Genomic DNA, 20427 nt, shown 5'->3' on the forward strand with positions numbered 1-20427 from the left:
TAACACGCACAGGTTCTGAGAATCTCCTGCAATCTAATGATTTTGAAATTCACTTATTCAGGTTGCTGGATGATAATGCTCCCAGTAATAAATTTCTAAACTAGGGGCAACTATAAAATATATTAATAACATGGGGAAAAAGTTGATATTAGAAAAAATTACCATATTTGGCACAACTTTATAACCAGTTAATAACTCATCCCATGACTGAAAATCTCAAATAATGCATCATTTCATCATGAAATCAAATGGAGTGTTTTATTGTATACAGTGTTGTGGATTTTTAAGTCACATTTGAATTCAGTCTGAGTATGAGAGATTAAAAATAAGGTTTTTTTTGTTTGTTTTTTTGTTTTTTTTTAAAGAAAGCAGCAGGATATTTGATTAAAATATTCTGTTTTTTTAAAATAAGAATTGCAAAGTTTAAAATCTCAGCATAAGAAGAGTTATTGAAAGGAGTGGCTGAGCCTGATGACATCATTTTAAAAAACGAAGTTTTTTCAATAGCATCAACAGTTTTTAAAGGAAACGTCCAACTTCATCTGCTTCCAGGTTCCTTTTTAAATTAATTTTCATTTAAAAAAATACAAAAAAGTAAATGATTTACAGCTTGTGTATATCACCAAATATTGCACATTTCACAGGCTATCCAATAAAATTATGTAATTACGCAACTTGTCAGAACTGCAAAATCAGACAGTATGGCATAGCTATAATATTAGAGAGACAAGGTGGGTGAGGTAATGTCTTTTATTGGACCAACTTCTGTTGGTGAGAGAGACAAGCTTTTGAGCCACACAGAGCTCTTCTTCAGTTCTGGGAAAGGTACTCCTAGCATCACAGGAAAGTGCAAGGTGGAACAGATTGTTTAGCATAAGTAGTTAGCACATGTTGTAAGGGAATGTTGTCTGTGGGGAGCTTGTTTCTGATGAACCCCTGCTTCTGGCCTTCAAACAATCCCCCAACCTCTCTGAGCTGCTCATCAAAGGCAAGCTCCCCACAGACCAGGACACCAACTCAAAGTGGCACCAAACCCTGCCAGAACAACAGATGCAAAGCCTGCAGACACATCTCCACTGCTATGATGATGAACATCCCCCACAACACCTCTCAAGATCCATCTATCCTACACATATCTATCACATGTGGTGTACCTCATCCAGTGTATTAAATGCTTCAATAATAACTATGTGGTGAAACCAGACCATCACTTCACACTCGAATGAACTCACAAGTAAATGCTAAAAGACAAAAACACCACATCACCTGTGGGTGAACATTATTCACAAAGTGATATCTCTCTTTCTGACCTATCAGTCTTCATCCTCAAAGGGAACCTGCCCAACACTTTCAAAAGACAAGCCTGGGAGCTTAAATTCATAATTTTGCTAGACACTAAAAATCATGGACTGAACAGAGATACTGGATTCACGGCTTATTACAACAATCTGTAACCCACTAACCCTCTCTTTTTGTCTTATGATTGCAGAGGTGTTAGTGGGCCACTCTACCTTGAATGGTCCCTTAAAATATGTGCTAACTACTTATGCTAAACAATCTGGTCCACTTTGTGTTTTGCTGTAATGCTAGGTGTACCTTTCCCAGACCTCAAGAAGAGCTCTGTGTGGCTCAAAGGCTTGTCTCTCTCACCAACAGAAGTTGGTCCAAGGAAAGATACTACCCTCACCCACCTTGTTTATCTAATAACCAACATGGCTACAACTGCACTGCATAGATATAACACATTAGGGTAGGGGTAACAGTAAACAAAAAAAACCACACACGTAGGCAGAAAAGGGGACGTGGGAGGGGTGGGAAGAGGGAGGACAAAAAGAGAGGTCAGATGGAATGGAAGTCTGGCATTATTGGGCTATCTTAGCATTCTTTATCCAAATGTATCAAGAAACAGAATCCAAATTTCTTTGCATTTGTATAATTGCTCTCTACATCTTTCTTTTGCTGCTGTCTCAGACAGGTCCAAATACTGCTGCTCTATTCTGGACATAAACAATCCATTTTTGTAAAACCATGTGCTTGGTAATTATTTTGGCCATTCTGGCATAGTTAAACCCAGTGTAGTAGGTTCATAATTTAGGATATACAGATTACTTGAAATGTTCACTAATTCTTTTAAAGGGTAAACTAGGAACTTAAAAGCTACTCCCAGTTTTCATTTCACCATGATTATAAGTTCTGTTAGAAAAAAGGTTGGTTTTTAACACACACAAATGATATGTGACTATTTAACTATTTGGTAAACTTCCAATACCTATAATGTTCATGCACAGATGCTTCACTTAAATAGTATTTAGGTTGTAACTGAATCAAGGAAATTCATAATGAAAGCAGTAATACCTGACGTGACTGGATGACATTTTGTTGGTTTGTTGCGGCCTTGAGGGAACTGCAAAGCAAAAACTGAAAACCCGTTTGTGATAAATAATACTCCTCAAATTAATACAGTTAGTTTTTATTCAATATGTACAAAACTAGTAACTTCCAGTTTTAAAAATCTTGTTTAGTTCCCATTGCATCCTGTTACCTTCCTCTGTTCAGCATTATTCTGTGATGACATAGTTATGAGAGCAGTCTACTGGAATGGGGAATTAGTTCTTAAGGTCTCTGTCTTTCTCTTGTGTGTGTGTGTGTGTGTGTGTGTGTGTGTGTGTTAATTTTTTCAAAAAAAAAAATTTATTTTCATTTTTATTATCTTGCACCTATTTCTCTTTGCAACATCCACACACATGACTTACTTGAGCTTTGTAGGTTGGGTACATGTTCCAGCAGACTTGTTAGTTGTTGCATCATAGAATGATACCTTTTGCAATATCAGAATGGAGTGGAGTTCATCAGTAGGACTTCCTAAGATCTAAAGCAGTGTTTCTCAAACTGGGGTCGCTGTTTGTGTAGGGAAAGCCCCTGGCGGGCCGGGCCGGTTTGTTTACCTGCCCCGTCCGCAGGTCCAGCCGATCGCGGCTCCCACTGGCCGCGGTTCGCCGCTGCAGGCCAATGGGAGCTGCTGGAAGCGGCGCGGGCCGAGGGACGTACTGGCCGCCGCTTCCAGCAGCTCCCTTTGGCCCAGAGCAGTGAACCACGGCCAGTGGGAGCCGCGATCGGCTGGACCTGCGGACAGGGCAGGTAAACAAACAGGCCTGGCCCGCCAGGGGCTTTCCCTACACAAGCGGCGACCCCAGTTTGAGAAACACTGATCTAAAGGGATTTTTTAAAGTAAGTTTAAATGCCATTCAGTCATTCAGCAAGTATTGGTAAAATGATTTTGCCTTCCTCTTTTTGTATAATTTTAAGAGGAAAAAGTGTGGTGTTGGTCATTGCTAAGAAATCAAAATAAGTAATCACTGACTTGATTGATTAGATTGTAACTTTGAGAAACAACTGTTTTAGGAGGGCTAAAAATCTTTCAAACCACCACCCATTAACCCAACTAAACCGCATTCTTCGTGATGTTGGTTCCATATAGCCAGGCTATGGGAATACCACACCTGGCAGTGTGGCTGTTGAAACAGTTGGGGGCACATATGTATGTCCCTTGAGCAAGCCCTACAGTCTACTTACCAAGAGTACAAATACCACATTACCTCTAATAGTCATGGTTCACCTCTCTCTGCCAGCTGCTAATATCCTAAGGCTTTTGATGGAGAGAGAACAGATGATTCCATTCAGTTTTCTGTGACAAGCCCATGCTATTTCCACAGTGGAACCATGAGGTCAGCTCCATAGTTTTCTCCAGAGCCTTCATTCCCTTGATTACATGCAGATATATTACTGGTGCTTGGATGTCTCTGTTGCATAACAAGTTAGTGGTGATGTTGATTCTGGGAGATTCTTGGATCCATCTTGAGTATTTGCTCAGTTTCGTGGGTTTCTTGGATCTGAGGAAACCAATTTCCACCCTATTCAGTTGCTGTTCCTTCTGGAAAGTCCAACACTGGTATAGGATTGTGCCCTCCACACCCTCTTTCTGTCTCCCTGATCAGCTCCTGATTATATAAGGCTTATATAGATTAGTTGACACCCTTTGTGTGTTTTACCCGCTTGGGGGTTTTTGCCTTACGATCCTCCCTTTCTCAACAAATTACATGATCAGCAACTGGCGGGAGAGGGGGATCATGATATCTAGATCCTATTGCTGCCTCCAAAAAAAGTATTAAACTGTGGTGACATTTCTTCTACTCCCCTGAGTGCCATCAGGGCTTTTCACAGCTTGGGTGTTCTAAAGGTATATCTGTTGGATTTCCTATGAAAAACTAGCAAAGGGATGTCCGACAAACTTTTTTGTATCCTTGAGCTTCAGGAGTAAGACAAGATGGCTCTCTCCCTTTTAATGAATAATTATTAGAACCTACCAGTGTGGTTTTGAACTACCCTGTATCAACTGCCTAGTGGCAAGGAACTTCATTTCTACCAAATTCTAAGGGGAAGGCTTTAGAAGCTCTCTTTAAGACTACATCCACGCTATGGGTGCCAAGTTTATTGACCTGTATTTTGACGGTGCTGATCTATTTCAGTTGAAAGACTTTTGAGGGCTATAATAAAGATGAAGGCCACCAAATCACTGGCAAGGTGCTTAGATCAGCCTGCCTTCCAAATGAAATCCTTCAGATTTCCAAGAAAACCGTTCTTAGTCCTTACCAAAGGCAGATTATTAACACTGAGCTGGGGTAACCTTGGAAACCTCAATAGAGGAGATAGATTTTCCTTCTTAATCTTTGCTACTTCAGAAGTAGGGAATGTTGTTTCTAGGCAACAGTCCCAAGAGGGCCTCAAACTAATCCTGTGCCCAGTTTTTTTCCTTCAGCCTCCAAAAGGTGGGACAATCTGGCATGGAAGGCAAATCCTTTAGAACTATTGGTCTTGGAGGCTGAATAAGAGTATTTCCTCTAGTTCAAGACCATACCAAAGCCTAACCCTCCTTCCCCTTCCCTTTTTAGGGAACAGTCTCCTAGAAAATAGTTACAAGAGGAGATGTTGGCCTTGCTGCAAATGGGAGCCATAGAAGACATGCCATAGTCATCTTAGGAGGGTGTTCAGAAAGAAAATCAAGGATGTTCACTGGAAGAGTTCAGGTCCATTTGCTTCCTTTAACAGCATGAGATGTCTTCAGGCCCCAGTGTATTTCTTGCCCATTCGTAGAATCATAGAATATCAGGTTTGGAAGGGACCTCAGGAGGTCATCTAGTACCACTGAGAACAGTCTAGATCCATCCTCTTTGGAATATAGTTGAAAGCAGCTATCAAATCCCCCCTCATTCTTCTCTTCTGCAGACTAAACAATCCCAGTTCCCTCAGCCTCTCCTCATAAGTCATGTGCTCCAGCCCCCTAATCATGTGCTCATATTCTTAATTAATGTTGCTTTGGTCTAAATGTTAAATGGAGTCTCTTGTTGTAATATATTAAGATATGCTATTTGTTCAGAACACTGTCAGTTTTGTTACGAACAGACTCAGCCAGGCTGCAAGGTATGCAGTGTACTTTATTTTAATTTGGAGTAGTTCATCTGTTGGAATTATGAATTCAGAATGGGCTAATCACTTTCTTTACTGGAGTGAAAAATATCCCTAGCCATACAAGTCTCAAGGGCCAAAATCAGCAGAATTTTTTTTCCCTAGAGACTTCCATAGCCCCTCTCTGTTTTCCTTCAGTGACACACATCTAGAGTGTTTTTTTTTTTTGTAATAAAGCATTAAATATCAAGTGCAAGAGATTTTACTTCATGCCATACAAGGATATGGATATAAACATTGAATAGGGAGCTGCCACCTTGTGCTGAAGGAAAGGGGTTCTTGATGCCTTTGCTCAGTTTCTGCTTCTCCTGAAGATACTGGGGGAAAGTATAAGGACTGGATTTGGGTAATATTGTTTGCCCCATCTTAGATTATATACTTGTGGTACTCCAGTCTGTTAGCTCTGCCATGGAGCCTTCCTTTGTTAAACGGAAAGCTGACTCCTCCATCTGCATCTTGAGTCCCTTCACCTAGCAGTTTCAATAATCAGGTCCTAGTTTTCTTTGAAGAGTTTAGAGGTCTTGTTGGAATCAAGGTTCCATAAGTAAGTAAAGTGCATTGAAATTTGAAAGTTTCTTCTATTCTCTTAATTATTTTGCTGTCTCTTACTGTGTGTTTACAGTGCCTAGCACAGAGGGACCACAATCTCAATTAATGAGGGATTATTAGAATACAAATAATAAAATAACCGCTTAAGGAAAATTAGATTCCCTGGATATTGGATTATATTATTTCTGAAGAATCTTAGCTTTTCCTTATCGTCACTGATTGTCCATGTCAGCCTAGTGTGTGTGTGTGTGTATGTGTATGTGTGTGTGTGTGTGTGTGTGAGGGGTCTTTAATTTTGTCCTTATTCATCAGTTAAATTATTATTTTTTAAATAGCTGCTAAACTTACTTCCATCAGTTGATGAACCCATAAGTCCCCAGGACTTAAATTTGGGTCTTACCTAATTGATGATTTTATCCTTTGACCCTTCATGGGAATGTTCTTTATGCTATTTCCTTGTAAATTGCCTTCTTATTGGCTGTTGCATTGAACATTAGGGTGAATGAGATGCAGTGTCTTATGGCTGATCTTTCTTGCTCTGTATTTAAAAAAAAAAAAAAAAGGTTCTAAAACCTCATTGAATACTTTTGCCTAAGATGGTAACAGATTTTCTCAGAAATCAGTTTATAATTCTCTACATTTTATCATAGGTCTCAGGATCTGCCAGGCGAGATGAGATTGCACAGACTAAATGTATAAAAAGACATTTTTGTCACAATTTGGAAATAACTCAAAATATTTTGATTGTTTATACCCTATGGCATTAAGGCCAAAATGTCAAGTCTTCTTTCTTAATTTTAGATGTTGTTCTTTGAGTAGTGTCCCGATGGGTGCTCTGCTTAGGTGTGATAGCATCTCTGCGCCTGGGATTGGAGATCTTCGGTAGCCACACCCATTGAGCACATGTGCTCCTCCCCGTATCGCACCATGAGTTGAATCTATATAGCTCTGGGCGGTCTACCCGCCCTCAGTTCCTTCTCAATGGCCTTGACCTGCGATGGAATCCTTAGCAGAGCCCTGCATACGTCTTTACTGCCCTTAGTAATACTAATCCTTTCGTAACTATTTCTGAGTTTGTAGCTATTTCCTTTAATTGTTTTTCTTTCCTTTACCCCCTCTTAATTTTTTTTTTTCCTTTGGCTCTTTCCTCCCCATTATTTTTAGATTAACATAGGTTTCCCTTTCTCTGCCCTTCCCTACTGGGGCTTTAGCCAGATTTCCAGGGTGCCTCTCTTGTTGTGGTGCCTCTCCTGTCATGAGGCCATCCCAGTGAGTGATGGCCAATCATGGTGCATACCGTGTGTGAGGGGCACATATCACAATGGTGCACCCACTGCCTCAAATTGAAGGCTCTGTCCTGAAAGGACTGTGAATTGAGGCTAAAACTTTTACTAATGGAGAGCTCACTGCAACCAACCTCAGACCCGGGCCCCGATACCTCTCCTCTGTGGCCAGTCCCCACTCACTGCTCACCACAAAAGAAAATCTTCACTGTTCTGCCAAGACCAGAAGAAATGGGTCCCCAGCTCAACCACCAAGGAGTCACCTAGGAAAAGGCGTCCCTTTTGAGGTCAGATGCTCAACATCTTTGGGGCGAGACCCGGCTCTTGTGACCATCCGGACACCTCTAGTACTGGGATTGTTGAGACGTTCAAAGACCCTAAAACAGCAGGACCACAAATAGGCACACCATTACTCAGAACCGGGACTGAGACAGACAGAGAGAAAAAAAAATCTGTCGGCATCGATCCCCTCAACGACTTCAAGTGCATCGGCGCTGATGAAGCCCCTGGCACTGACGACTCTCTTGGCACCATCTACTGGTTGTTCGAAGGAAAGCGCTCTAACAGCGACACTGTCGTTATCCGCTATGTCTGCTTCGATACATATGCAACCATTGATACCAGTGATGCTTTTGCTGGTACCGCAAGAGTTCTGCCACCTGATGGACCTGATCATCTCTGACACTCCAGAGTCGCCACTCCTCCATACCGAACTCCCAACAGTCCATGCTTATTCCCTGGAAACACATTTTGTCACATACTGCTCTCCTTCACTACCAGCCCACATCTTCTTATCCTACCCTGAAGAGGCCGTCATGCCACCACCTCCAACATTGGCAGATAATTTTAAACAGTTCCAAGAACAGTTCCGCAGGATTGCAGATTCTCTCCAGATCCCCCTAGAGGATGTTAGAGAGCAACAGCACAACTGGCTTGATATCTTGCCACCCTCTGCACCTGGGGGGAATTCTGAGCCACTGCACGTGCGCAGAACACATGTCCCTCTGCAGATTCTCTTTGCTTTCCTTCAGAAAAATGGTTTCTGTGGGGAAGCAAAGAGAAGCTGCACCGGTGCTTCTTCACCCTTCCCTGTCAGCGCGGGCTTGTCCCTAGGTTCCAGGGGAGAGGTAAGACACTGCGAGGGGGAAGGGGGCCTCTGGGGATGCCCCGGCCGCCCAAGGACATCAGTCCCAGCTGGGAGGGGAAGGAGGATTAGGACGACAGAGACAGAGTTCCCCCTCTCCTGCACAGAGCAGCCGGGGCTGGGTCAGATCAACCCCCAGAAACCTCCCCCAGCTGCAGGAAGCTCTGCATCGTGGAGTGTGTGTTTGGATGGGGGGTGGGGGCTTGGTGCAGGGTCCGGGTGCAGGGGGGTCCAAATGCGTGGGTGTTGGGTGGATGGGGGGAGCAGCTCCCCGTACACTGACCACTCACCCCACTTCTTGGCCCAGTTGCTCCTCAACCGCAGGGGAAGTGGGAGCTGCTGCCCCGTCCGCCCAACCTCCATGCATCTGGACCCCCACCACTGAGTCCCTCACCAGCTGCACCCGGAGCCCCCACCGAGCCCCACACAACCAGACCCCCCGCTGAGCCACAACCAGCTGCACTCGGAACCCCCCTCTGAGCCGCAACCAGCTGCACCCTGACCCCCACTCCACCAAGCCCCACTCCCTTAGCACCCAGATCCCCCACCAGGCCCCCCACACTCAGACACCCCCCATCCTCCAGTTGAGCCCTAACCATCTTCACCTGGACGCCCCTGCAGAGTCCCATTCTCCCTGCTCCTAGAACCCCCCAGCAAGCTCCTGTGCATCCAGATTCCCCCCTCCCCCACTGAGCTGCCTGCACCCAGAATCCGCCACACAGAACCCTGGTACTCTTGAGGGAATTCTGCACCAAAAACTAAAAATTCTGCGTATTGTATTTGTCAAAATAACACAATGTAATCAAACCATTTTCAATTATTTTGGTAATTTATTTCAAAATACTTGTCAGCAAATAATTGAAAATTGCGTGATTATATTGTGTTATTTTGAGAAAATATGCAGAATTTGAAAATAATGTGCACAGAATTTTTAATTTTTTGGCGCAGAATTATTAATTGGTGCAGAATTCTCTCAAGAGTAACATCAGCAAAGATTGCACTCCCAATCAACGAGGCCTTGTTGGACCCGGCCAAGGTGATCTAGCAGACCCCAGCATCAATATCACCTTTCTGCAAATGAGCAGACAAGAAGTACTATGTCCCCACTAAGGACATGGAATTCCTATTTTCTCACCCTATTCTGAACTCCCTCATAGTCAATGCAGTGTAGGAGAGAGGACAGCAGCACATTCCAGGACAGCCCCTTTTGACTGGGACTGGAAGAGGCTAGATCTCTTCGGTCACAAAGCATATTCTTTAGCTACCTTCCAGTTCCAAATTGCTAATTATGAGGGTCCCCTAGCCAAATATAACCATGTGAACTATTCCAAGTTTCATAAGTTCAGTCAACATCTCCCAGAGGGAAAAAAACAGAGCAGCTCTGGGCACTGGTGGCAGAAGGACAACTTCTGGCTTGTACGATGCTACAAGCCTTTCTGAATGCCGAGGACACTGCGACCTGCCTCATTGCAACATCTCTTGGGATTCCTCAGGGAGGTGCACACCACTGTGGAAGATCTACCGTTTGAAGGATCTAAACTCCTTGCTGAGCGCACTGATGAGTCTCTACATCCTTTAAAGGATTCGAGAGCGACTCTGCGCTCCCTTGGCATATATATACCAGCGCTGAAGAGAAGACAGGGTAGATATCAACCTGGCCCAAGATCTTGACCTCCACATTTCACCCCTCAACAGCATTATGCTACACAACGCAGGCGACAGAGACCGCCTCCCAAGTGCAGACAGACATCGGCACAAGTGACTATGCCCCACCCATCAACCTTCCAACAACAACTTTGAACATTTGGTTGAGGCCCTGAGATTCCTCTCCCGCTCCAGTTGCTGCAACCATCTCCAGTAATCCATGAGTTTGGTGACTGTGTGACCCTGTTCTACCCATCATGGCAACAAATCATCTCCAACAAGTGGGTCTTGGAAATTGCCAGGAGGGGGTATTCTATTCTGTTCCTCTTTCCCCCTCCCAGTCCCTCTTCAGGGACCCTTCTTACGAACACTTTCTACGAGAAGAAATAAACCACTGTGACTGGAAGCCGTAGAACTGGTCTTATTCCAACAGAGAGGGAAAAGATTTCATTCCCACTATTTTCTGATCCAGAAGAAATCTTCCGGGTGTAGACCTATCCTAGACTCAAGGAACCTCAACAAGTTGGTCAAACTACAATGCTTCAGGATGGTCACGCTGTCAACAATAATCCCAGCACTGGAATAGGGGAGCTGGTTCTCAGCCCTCAACTTCCAAGACGTATACTTCCATATCACCATACACACTCCCACAGGCAATACCTCAGATTTGTTCTGTGGTCTGACCATTATCAATAATAGATACTACCTTTGCCTCTCTGTAGCACCCAGGGTATTTTCCAAGGTCCTCACAGTGATGATGGCACACCTGTGCAAACAAGGGATTGCAATATTCCCATACCTAGACAACTGCCTCCTCAATGCTCCGTCCAAAGTCAATGCATTTGAAGCAATAAGGAAAATGATGGACTTTTTTTCAGATCTCGGCCTCCAGATAAACGTACAGAAATCGATACTGAGGCCAGGATAGCATCAGGAATTTATTGGGGGCCCAACTGGATGCTATAAAGCAGTGATTCTCAACAAGGGATACATGTACCCCTGCGGGTATGCAGAGATCTTCCAGGGGTACATCAACTCATGTGGATATTTGCCTAGTTTTACTACAGGCTACGCTAAAAAGCACTATCGAAGTCAGTACAAACTAAAATTTCATAAAGACAATGACTTGTTTGTATTGCTCTATATGCTATACACTGAAACTTAATCCAATTGATTTTATAATTATATGGTAAAAATGAGAAAGTAAGCAATTTTTCAGTAATAGTGTGCTGTGACACTTGTATTTTTATGTCTGATTTTGTAAGCAACTAGTTTTTAAATGAGGTGTAACTTGGGGGTACACAAGACAAATCAAACTCCTGAAGGGATACAGTAATCTGAAAAGGTTGAGAGCCACTGCTATGAAGGCCAGTGCCTTTCTCCCGGGTCACAGATTTTCTACAATAGTCAGTCACATCTCCACCTTGAGAACCAGCCCACGGATCTCCACAGGACTTGTCTACAGCTGCTCTGTGATATGGCTGTGGCATTCGTTGGGAAACGCACCAGATTACACAGGAGCTGCCTGCACGGATGGCTGTGTACCCCACAGACACAGCCTAAACAAACAGCCCTCGATAGCAATCAAGATCAAGGACTCATTAGACTGATGGATGCAACCCTGAAATGTCTGCATGTCTCCCCTTCCTCTAATACTGACGACTGACTCCTCACTACTTGGTTGGGGAGCACATCTATAGATTCACATGGTACAGGCAAGTGGTCCCCCTCAGAATCCATGTTGCTCATCAACCTCCTAAAATTACAAACAGTTCACAAAGCGCGCCGACATTTTCTACCAATAATCAGACAAAGGACCATAAGAGTAATGACGAACAACATTGCCTGCATGTTCTACCTCAACAGATGGGTGAGCGAAGTCCCAATCCCTATGTACTGAAGCTCTGAAATTATGGAATATTTGTATGCAACATGGCATCAACATCTCTGCCACATACCTGGCTGGACATCTAAACATCACAGTAGACTCACTGAGCAGGAGGTTCGCAGAAGAACACGAGTGGGAGATGGACACAAGAACCCTACAACATATATTCAATTGCTGGGGGTTCCTGAACATAGATCTGGTCGCCACTCCCTAAAATGCCAAATGCCCACAATTTTGCTCAAGGGCAGGGCTAGGTCATCAATTGCTGGGGTCGCCTTCCTCATTATGTGGATGCACCCCTTCTCTACACTTTCCAGCCCTTTCCCCTATTATTCAGAGTGCTCCACAAGATACAACTGGAATGAGCCAGGGTCATCCTCATAGCCACGACAGGTATATCCTTACTTCTTGTGCATGGCGGTCTGTCCACCAATCACCATGCAGTCAACTCCACACCTCCTCTCCCAGGAGACAGGCCAGATTCTCCATCCAAATCTAGAACTTCTCCATCTGAAGACGTGGCTCCTTCATGGTTCTAGGATCCAGAGATAACCTGTTCGGAAGGAGTAAAGGAAATTATTTTAAATAACACATATATCAATTGGTTGGGCATCTATCTACGGAAATGGAAAAGGTTCCCAACTCAGTGCGACACTAAAAAATATCCTATTAATTACCACTCCTTTACCACTCATTCTGGATTACATCCTGGAACTCAAGAGATCGGGGCTATTCACAAGCTCTGTTCTGGCTGCAGTTACTGAATTCCACTCCCAGATAAAGGGTCAGATGATATTTACCGACCCAATGACAAAAAGATTCCTTAAAGGTCTCCAAAACCTTTACCCTGAAGTAGGAGACCCCAGCCCATCTTGGGATCTCACCCTCATTCTACACTGTATCACCAGCCCCCGTTTGAACCACAGGCAACCTACTTCTACATGCAGCTATCCATGAAAATTGTGATTCTTGTGGCGTGATTGTGATTCACCTGACCTAGGTGGCCTCATGGCATACCCTCCCCCCAATACTCAAGCTTGTATAGAGATTCGGTCACATTACGTCCTCACCCGAAGTTCTTACCCAAGGTACTGTCCTCTTTCCATCTAAACCAACCTATTCACCTTCCTCCTTTCCCAAGCCACGTGGCAACCAGCACAAAGCCTCGCTTCATACCTTAGATGTCAGATGGGCACTAGCCTTCTACCTTAACAGAACCAAATTGTTCAGACAATCACCACTTTTATTCCTCTATATCGCCGAAAAATCAAAGGGTTCAGCCATATGCAAACAATGTCTTTCGAAATGGATCTTGGAGTGCATCTACTTCTGCTACCAAAACCACAAACTTCAGCCCACATCTCTCACTTGCAGGCACTCCACTCAATCGCTCTCCACATGGATAGTTTTTCTGAATAACATGCCGATTACTGTCATTTGTGAAGGCAGCCCCTTGGGTGTCCACGGACATCTTCAGTAATCTTTACACGATCACCCATGACACGGCATCAGACGCACTACTAAGACATACAGTCCTATCCTCCTCAGTAGCGATCACTCCGAAGCCCCAGCCTTCCAACTGGGGGCACTGCTCTACAGTGATCTACAGTGGAGCACCTCTAGGAACACTACTCGAAGAAGAAGAGAAGGCTACTCACCCTATATGGTAACTGAGGTTCTTGGAGATGTGTGTCCTTATGGGTGCTCCACTACCCACCCTCACACCCAGGCAGTGTGAGTGCCACTGAAAATCAGCTCGGGTACCACCTTCGGCACACGTGCCATAGGTTGCCTACCCCTGCCATAAAGATTGGGAATATATCTTAGATACTCCTTAAAAAGTAGCTAATGATTATCTCTTCATAAAATCTATCAAACTGACACTTGGAGTTATACAGTCACAAAGCGTTGTTCTCTGTTGCTTGGAGTTAGGTCTGGAAGTTGTTTCAGGACAGTGGTTTAATCATTTTTTAATTAAGTACACTTTAACTTTCCTTAGGAAATACGCTGTTGCTAGTTAGTCTCTTGAAATGGGGGTCTGCAGCAGCAATTAATAAAGGAAAATGTAAATCACTTACCAGTTTTACTTGTTTTATCTTTACATATGCACACTGGTTTCTCCTTCCTCCCTTAACTTTTAGATTTTTTTTTTTTAGAGGCAGAAAGGAAGTAGATACTAGTTATTTTTGGGGGGTAATAGGTTAGCTTTTTACAGTTTCTGGTTCTGTAATGTTCCTTGGCTCATGAGCTTGGTGTATAACTCTGATTACATGGCCCTTCTGTTAATTTAGCTCTAGTTATACTAAATATTTTTGTTGTTTTCTAGGGCGTTATTTTATTTTGTTAGCGTGTTAGGAAAAAATGGTCAGTGGAACATTAGCTCAGTAAATTTTTGTGCAAGGAATGTCAATGAATTCCACTAGTTGAATGCTTGCTCTGTGCATAGCAAAATTAAATTGACAAGTAAATGTAAGTTTTTGGGCCAGATAGTGAGCTGTGACCATTTACGCCAGCAGAGAACTGGGCTCTGTCTGGTTGAACAAACCTTTTTTTATCCTTCAACTTATCTGTATTCTGTACTAACCCTAACAATATGTAATTTTTTTATAGTTATATGCTGGCTAATGTTTGAATATATTTTTGTGTTTGTAGGATAGTGGAGATTATCCACTTACCATGGCTGGTCCTCAATGGAAGAAGTTCAAATCCAGTTTTTGTGAGTTCATTGGCGTATTGGTCCGACAGTGTCAGTATAGTATCATATATGACGAATATATGATGGATACAGTCATTTCACTGCTTACAGGACTATCGGACTCACAAGTCCGAGCATTTCGACACACTAGCACACTGGCAGGTCAGCATCTTTTTATTTATTCAGCTTCTGTATAAATTTTCTTTTCAGTTTTCAGCGTTATCAGATAAGAGACTGTTTTTGTAAAACTTTCTGAATATTCGGTATTTGGCTCTTTCATATTTTGTTGCATTGGGTTTAGTCATTTCATTTTTATTTAATTATTCAGTTTTGTATTCTGGATCAGTTTTTTTTAGTTATAGTTTTTATAATTTTTTAAAGTAATTTTTAGTATTAAAATGTTCCCTGGAAAGAATTCTCTTGCTGCTCTGATTATCTATATTACTTACAGCATTTGTTGCTTTATATCAATGGATAAACAGAACTAATAAATAAAAATGAACTATGTTAAAGTTAACCTTATAGATTTTCTATCTTTTAAAATGCTGACAATGTTCTCCTTTATCCTTTGCAAGTAGAACTGTTTTGTTATGACCCTAAACATCTCCCACTATCAGAATATAGTTTTTAAAATTGAGTATAATTGTCTTCTCACTGTTTTTACTTGCAGAAAAAGTTACTGTGCTTTAATTGAAGTCCTGTCATAACATCAGTCTATGAATGCATTGTTTTCATTTAAAAGTTTTAAAGAATTTTTAACCATGAATCAGCCACTGATAAAACATTTTAAATATTCTTGTGAAATAATCCATACTTCCTTTGGCATGGTTTTTTTAATATATTTATTAAATTAAAATTTGTCCCTTATGAAGACAGTGTAACAGGCTGTTAGTGTTTGAATAAAACAACCTAATACTTTTGAGAAAGGGTTAATTGAGTTCTGGTAGCTTAAATGCAGGTGGCTTCTTACACCATGTAGATCGCAGGCAAGTGGGAGAAGCTGCCTAAAAAAAGGGCAGCTAGAAGTGGCCAAATCTGAGGAGGTTTAAGATGAATTTTGTATTGTGATGGTGGTAATTTCAATCTCGTTAAAACCAAATCCCAGGGACGAGTTTGGACTGTATTTTTGACCAAGTTGGTGATGGTACCTTTTAGAAGTTAAACTAACTAGTTCTTATTTGGAGGTAAACTTCACAATCTACTGTATTCTGGTTATTCAGTCACTTGTATATTCAAGGCATATGGTCGGTGGAATAGAACACCATGACATAGCCCATTGGCTCCTGCTGTCAGATTGTTGCTGAGACACTGTCAAAGCATTTATGATAAAGAAGCAAAAACGTAAACCCGTGTTACTGTCCAGAGAAGACATTGGTTCTGTCACATCCTTTTGCAGTTACCTTACTTGTACACCTCTACCCCGATATAACGCTGTCCTCGGGAGCCAAAAAAAACTTACCCTGTTACAGGTGAAACCATGTTATATCAAACTTGCTTTGATCCGCTGGAGTGCGCAGCTTCCCTCCCCTCCCCCCTCCAGAGCACTGCTTTACCGCGTTATATCTGAATTCCTGTTATATCGGGTCGTGTTATATTGGGGTAGAGGTGTATTATACCATATCATTGATGTAAATTCAGTTAGTAGGAGTCTAACCTTGCAGTCTTTAACTAAGTAATACTCCCACTGAAGTAAATAGGAGTTGGGTCTGAGTAAAGGCTGCAGGAATTATCCCATTTGTACGTTAATTTACATCAGTGGTTTTCAACGTTTTTTTTTTTCATTTTCGGAGCCCTACAAATTTTTGAGTGGGGGTGTGGACTCCTTTGGAAATCTTAGATGTAGTCTGCAGACCCCAGGTTGAAAACCACTGTTCTATCGTAACAGCAGACCTTCACAGACCCGTTAGACATAGTTTGTGAACCCCCAGGAGTCAACGGACCACAGGTTGAAAGCCACTGATTTAAATCCAGTAAAGTGATCATTTTAAATTATGGCCCTGATTCTGTAGTCCTGACTCCACATCAGTAGCTGCATACATGTCAGTGGAACTACTTTTGTAAAGTAAGTAGTAGGATCTGTATTATTGATACATGCAGTCTGTTTAAAGTAGGATTAGCCAACAGTCATGGTTTAGTTGGTCTGAAGTGATTCTAACATCTGAAAATAGCTACAACCTCATGGGGTTTCTCCATTCCTTAAAGGTCACAGAATGCCACATTATTCAGACCTCAAAGTTCTTCCGCACCTCTTTGTGCTAAAGTTCCTCAACCTATTGCCCTCTGTAGCAGGGTGTTGCAGGGCCTTCTTCCCCTGCTGTGCTGGCAAAGTCACTCAGAAACCCTGGAGTTCAGTAGCCACTGGTGCCATTTATTTACAGGTTATGCTCCCATCACCTTTTCACCATACACAGCTTGGGTTCTAGGGTCTGCACCCAGGAGGGAAGAGATATCGCTCTGCTTCCACTTACTCACTTCCTCTTTCCTGGCTTCCTTCCTCTCAGCCTTTTATATAGCCCCAGGCTATTGGTGTCTCCCGTTCACCAATTAGGCGCAGGTTTCCTCTAGCCAGATCCAATTTACTTCCCTTAATGGGAGCTGGTGTGACAGAGGGCTGAGTCAGCAATTCTTGCTCAGCACCCTGTCACACCCTCCTACAGTGATATCTACTCAAACATTCTTACTTCCCTTCCTGCAGTGTCTACTCGTATACCATTTCATCCCCGGCCTTTGTGTGTTTTGACCCTGACATTATTACAAAAGTTATAGTGGGGCTAAATATATTGTTGATTGTCTCTGGTTTAGTGACTAGACATACTTGGTTATTTTCTGCTAAATGGAGAATAGCTTACCAAAAACAAATTTTGTTTTTAAATTATATACTGCATTTTGGTCAGGTGTTTGGTTTCTGATTGGCTAATGCTGTTATGCTATTTCTGTAAATAAAATACAAGAATCCTAAAAAAAAGCTTTATTTTGTAAAGACTGTGATTGAGGAGATGAGAAAAACCCAATACGGTAACGACTATGATTTTGGCACAGAATTTTTTAATAAATTTCACTGCAGACGTGCGGGGGGGAGATAAGTCACAGAAGGGTCACCAAATAATGTAGTTCTTGCTACCTCAACATATACGAGCGTATAATGGGGTGAGGCCCAGGAGCCAGGGGTTGGAGGGGGAGCCCTCCCCTCATGCTCCCTGCAGGGGTCTGAGCCCTGCTTCGGGTGTTGTGACCTGGTGCACAGGGTTGGAGCACCGCTGAGTTTTGGCCCATCCATCCTTCTGACTCAAACTATGGAGGTGCGGATGGTCCAAACCTGAGTGACGTTGTGACCTACTGTATGGGGTCACACCACCACTCAGTTTGGGGCCTAATCAGTTGTGTTTTTACAGCCATTTCCAAGATTGCACAGATTTTATTCATATTCATGATTTCTGTGACCTCTATGAGAAAATCATAGTCCTAATGTTCTGTGACCTCCATTTGATGAGAGAGAAATTCTGACTTGGTTTTTGGAGGTTGAGTGATTGAGCAGTGGACTGTATTACTTAATTTAATGGTGGAGTCCTCTTAATTTAATGTTTCCATGGCAACACATTTTAACATTTATATATGATCAGCTAAATGAAATGCTAAATGAAGGCTCTGTTACATAAATGTATATGTTGCAGTTCAGAGATCACAATGATGGTCATAGTATGAAAAAGTAAATAGAATAAAATAAAATAGCTAATTATTGAGTAAAAGTGTTAGGGCATTTTCCCCACAAGTTTGTCTTATCTGTGCTTTTTATGCATTACTTGTATTGCTAACCAATTTGAATAAATAATACAGTTTGAGTAATTTTTTATTTTTCTACATTAGTAATCAGCAAAATTATGCTCTTATTTAAATAAGTCTGTAATTTTTATGGATATCTTAAAGTTTAAAACAGATGTATTGAAGATATTCACAACACTAATATATGTAGCAATTGTATTTACAAGTGGTACTAGAGTATTTTACTTGAATATTTAATATAACTCATTTGTTTTCATCTTTGTTACAAAGGTAACTTTTAAAATCAATTCTCACTTTTTACTTTTTTGTAGCTATGAAGCTGATGACTGCTTTAGTGAATGTGGCATTAAATCTTAGCATTAACATGGACAATACACAACGGCAATATGAAGCAGAGCGAAATAAAATAATTGGAAAACGAGCTAATGATAGGCTGGAACTTTTGCTACAGAAGAGGAAGGAGGTTAGAGCAATTGTTAATATTTCTAGTTGCTGTGCGTGATTGGATGAAGGAGAGAAAATGTTTACGAAATGACAACAATTAATCTTGTATAAATTAGTTTTTGCAAAGGAAATTTTTGTTTCATCTTTAAATTGCACATAACTGTTAAATATTATTTTGCTAAACACTTAAACATGCTTGTGTTATAAAAGCTAGAAGGTCAGATCTTTTGGTTCAAATTGAGCTCAGCTAGGTAATGAACAAAATTCACCATCCTTTGACTACTCTTTTTGGTCGAGGGTAAAGAAGTAGGTTATCTCAATGTAATAAACAGATGCCCTTGTCACAAAAAACAATCTCAGCAGAAAGTCCTTTGAACTATTTTCTTGTCCATAGAAGTTGTCCTGTCTGAAATCAAAGTTGAGGTAAAGCTGTTAACTTAAGCTGTCTCTATTTCCTTTCTGAACATAGGAAACTCTGCTAATTTACTGCTGTAGCACTTTTCATGAGCCCTAATTCATTCTAAACATTAAAAATGGCAAGTACTTTTATTTTTAAAAGATAAAAAAATTAATAAATTAAAAACAATCTTCTCCCCCATATGTTAAAAATATTCTAGGTGATTAAAACAGAAAAATGTTTTAATTTTTCTTTTCACCCTTTATGCAATTATTTTCTAATTTTAGTTATTTTAGATTAAACAATGGAAATATACTATTAGATATTACTAGTAAGATGGTCTCATGTTTTGTCTTCCAAAGAGCTTCCATTTATGGCCTGACCCTTTGAAGATTACACATGTATAGTCCTGTTTAATTCAGTGGGACTACTCATGTTTACAAGATTAGGTCTTGAATAGACAGCACACAGGTTCCAAAAGGGAAAGGGTGTAAGAATTGAGACTGCCCTGTCTTGTTTTGCGTATGTTTGGTTTTTAGACTTTCCCTGTCAGCCCTTTATAGCTTTGGTTAATTCATCTGTTTGCCTTCTGATTGTATGTTTGTAGCTTCTGCATTAAATTTAAGCTCCTGGTCCTTGCCTTTATAGCTCTGCACATTTCTTCTCTTCTGTGCACCCAAGCTCCACAGCTAACTGGATCCTTCATTTGTGTCTCGCTGTTTTGTCTATGCTTTCTTCCACTTTCTCTCTCTATGTGGAAGCTGGACTGTTTTGCCTCCGTCATTTCTATTTTCCCATTCTTCCTTGAAATTAATTTCTTCACAAGTTCCTTATTCAATATCCCTTTTTTCCTCCAGTGAAGCAATAGGGAGAGGGTTAAAACAATGAACGCCAGATGTGGAAACACGATACATTTAATTTAAATTACTGTTTTCTCCAAACAAAATTATTAGACAAAAGGTTAGAATGCCTTTTAATAGGGGAGGAAAACATTTGGCCTCTTTTCTAGTTGTCAACATTATAGTTATCGACATGCTGTAATATTTAAACTGTCTTAAATATTGGGGCATGATGCTGAAA

The 20427-nt window shown here is 41.6% G+C and overlaps 1 protein-coding gene across 1 annotated transcript in view; it reads left to right on the forward strand.

The window, feature by feature from the left end:
- Positions 1 to 20427, forward strand: part of STAG2 (STAG2 cohesin complex component) — a 178293-nt gene that overhangs the window by 76688 nt on the left and 81178 nt on the right. Inside the window, exons 7-8 of the mRNA XM_065411203.1 lie at positions 14684 to 14888; positions 18818 to 18969. Of these exons, the coding sequence (XP_065267275.1) occupies positions 14684 to 14888; positions 18818 to 18969 (357 nt within the window). The remainder of the gene's footprint in view (positions 1 to 14683; positions 14889 to 18817; positions 18970 to 20427) is intronic.

The sequence above is a fragment of the Emys orbicularis genome, chromosome 9 (genome assembly GCF_028017835.1).
Source record: "Emys orbicularis isolate rEmyOrb1 chromosome 9, rEmyOrb1.hap1, whole genome shotgun sequence".
Taxonomy (NCBI): Eukaryota; Metazoa; Chordata; order Testudines; family Emydidae; genus Emys; species Emys orbicularis.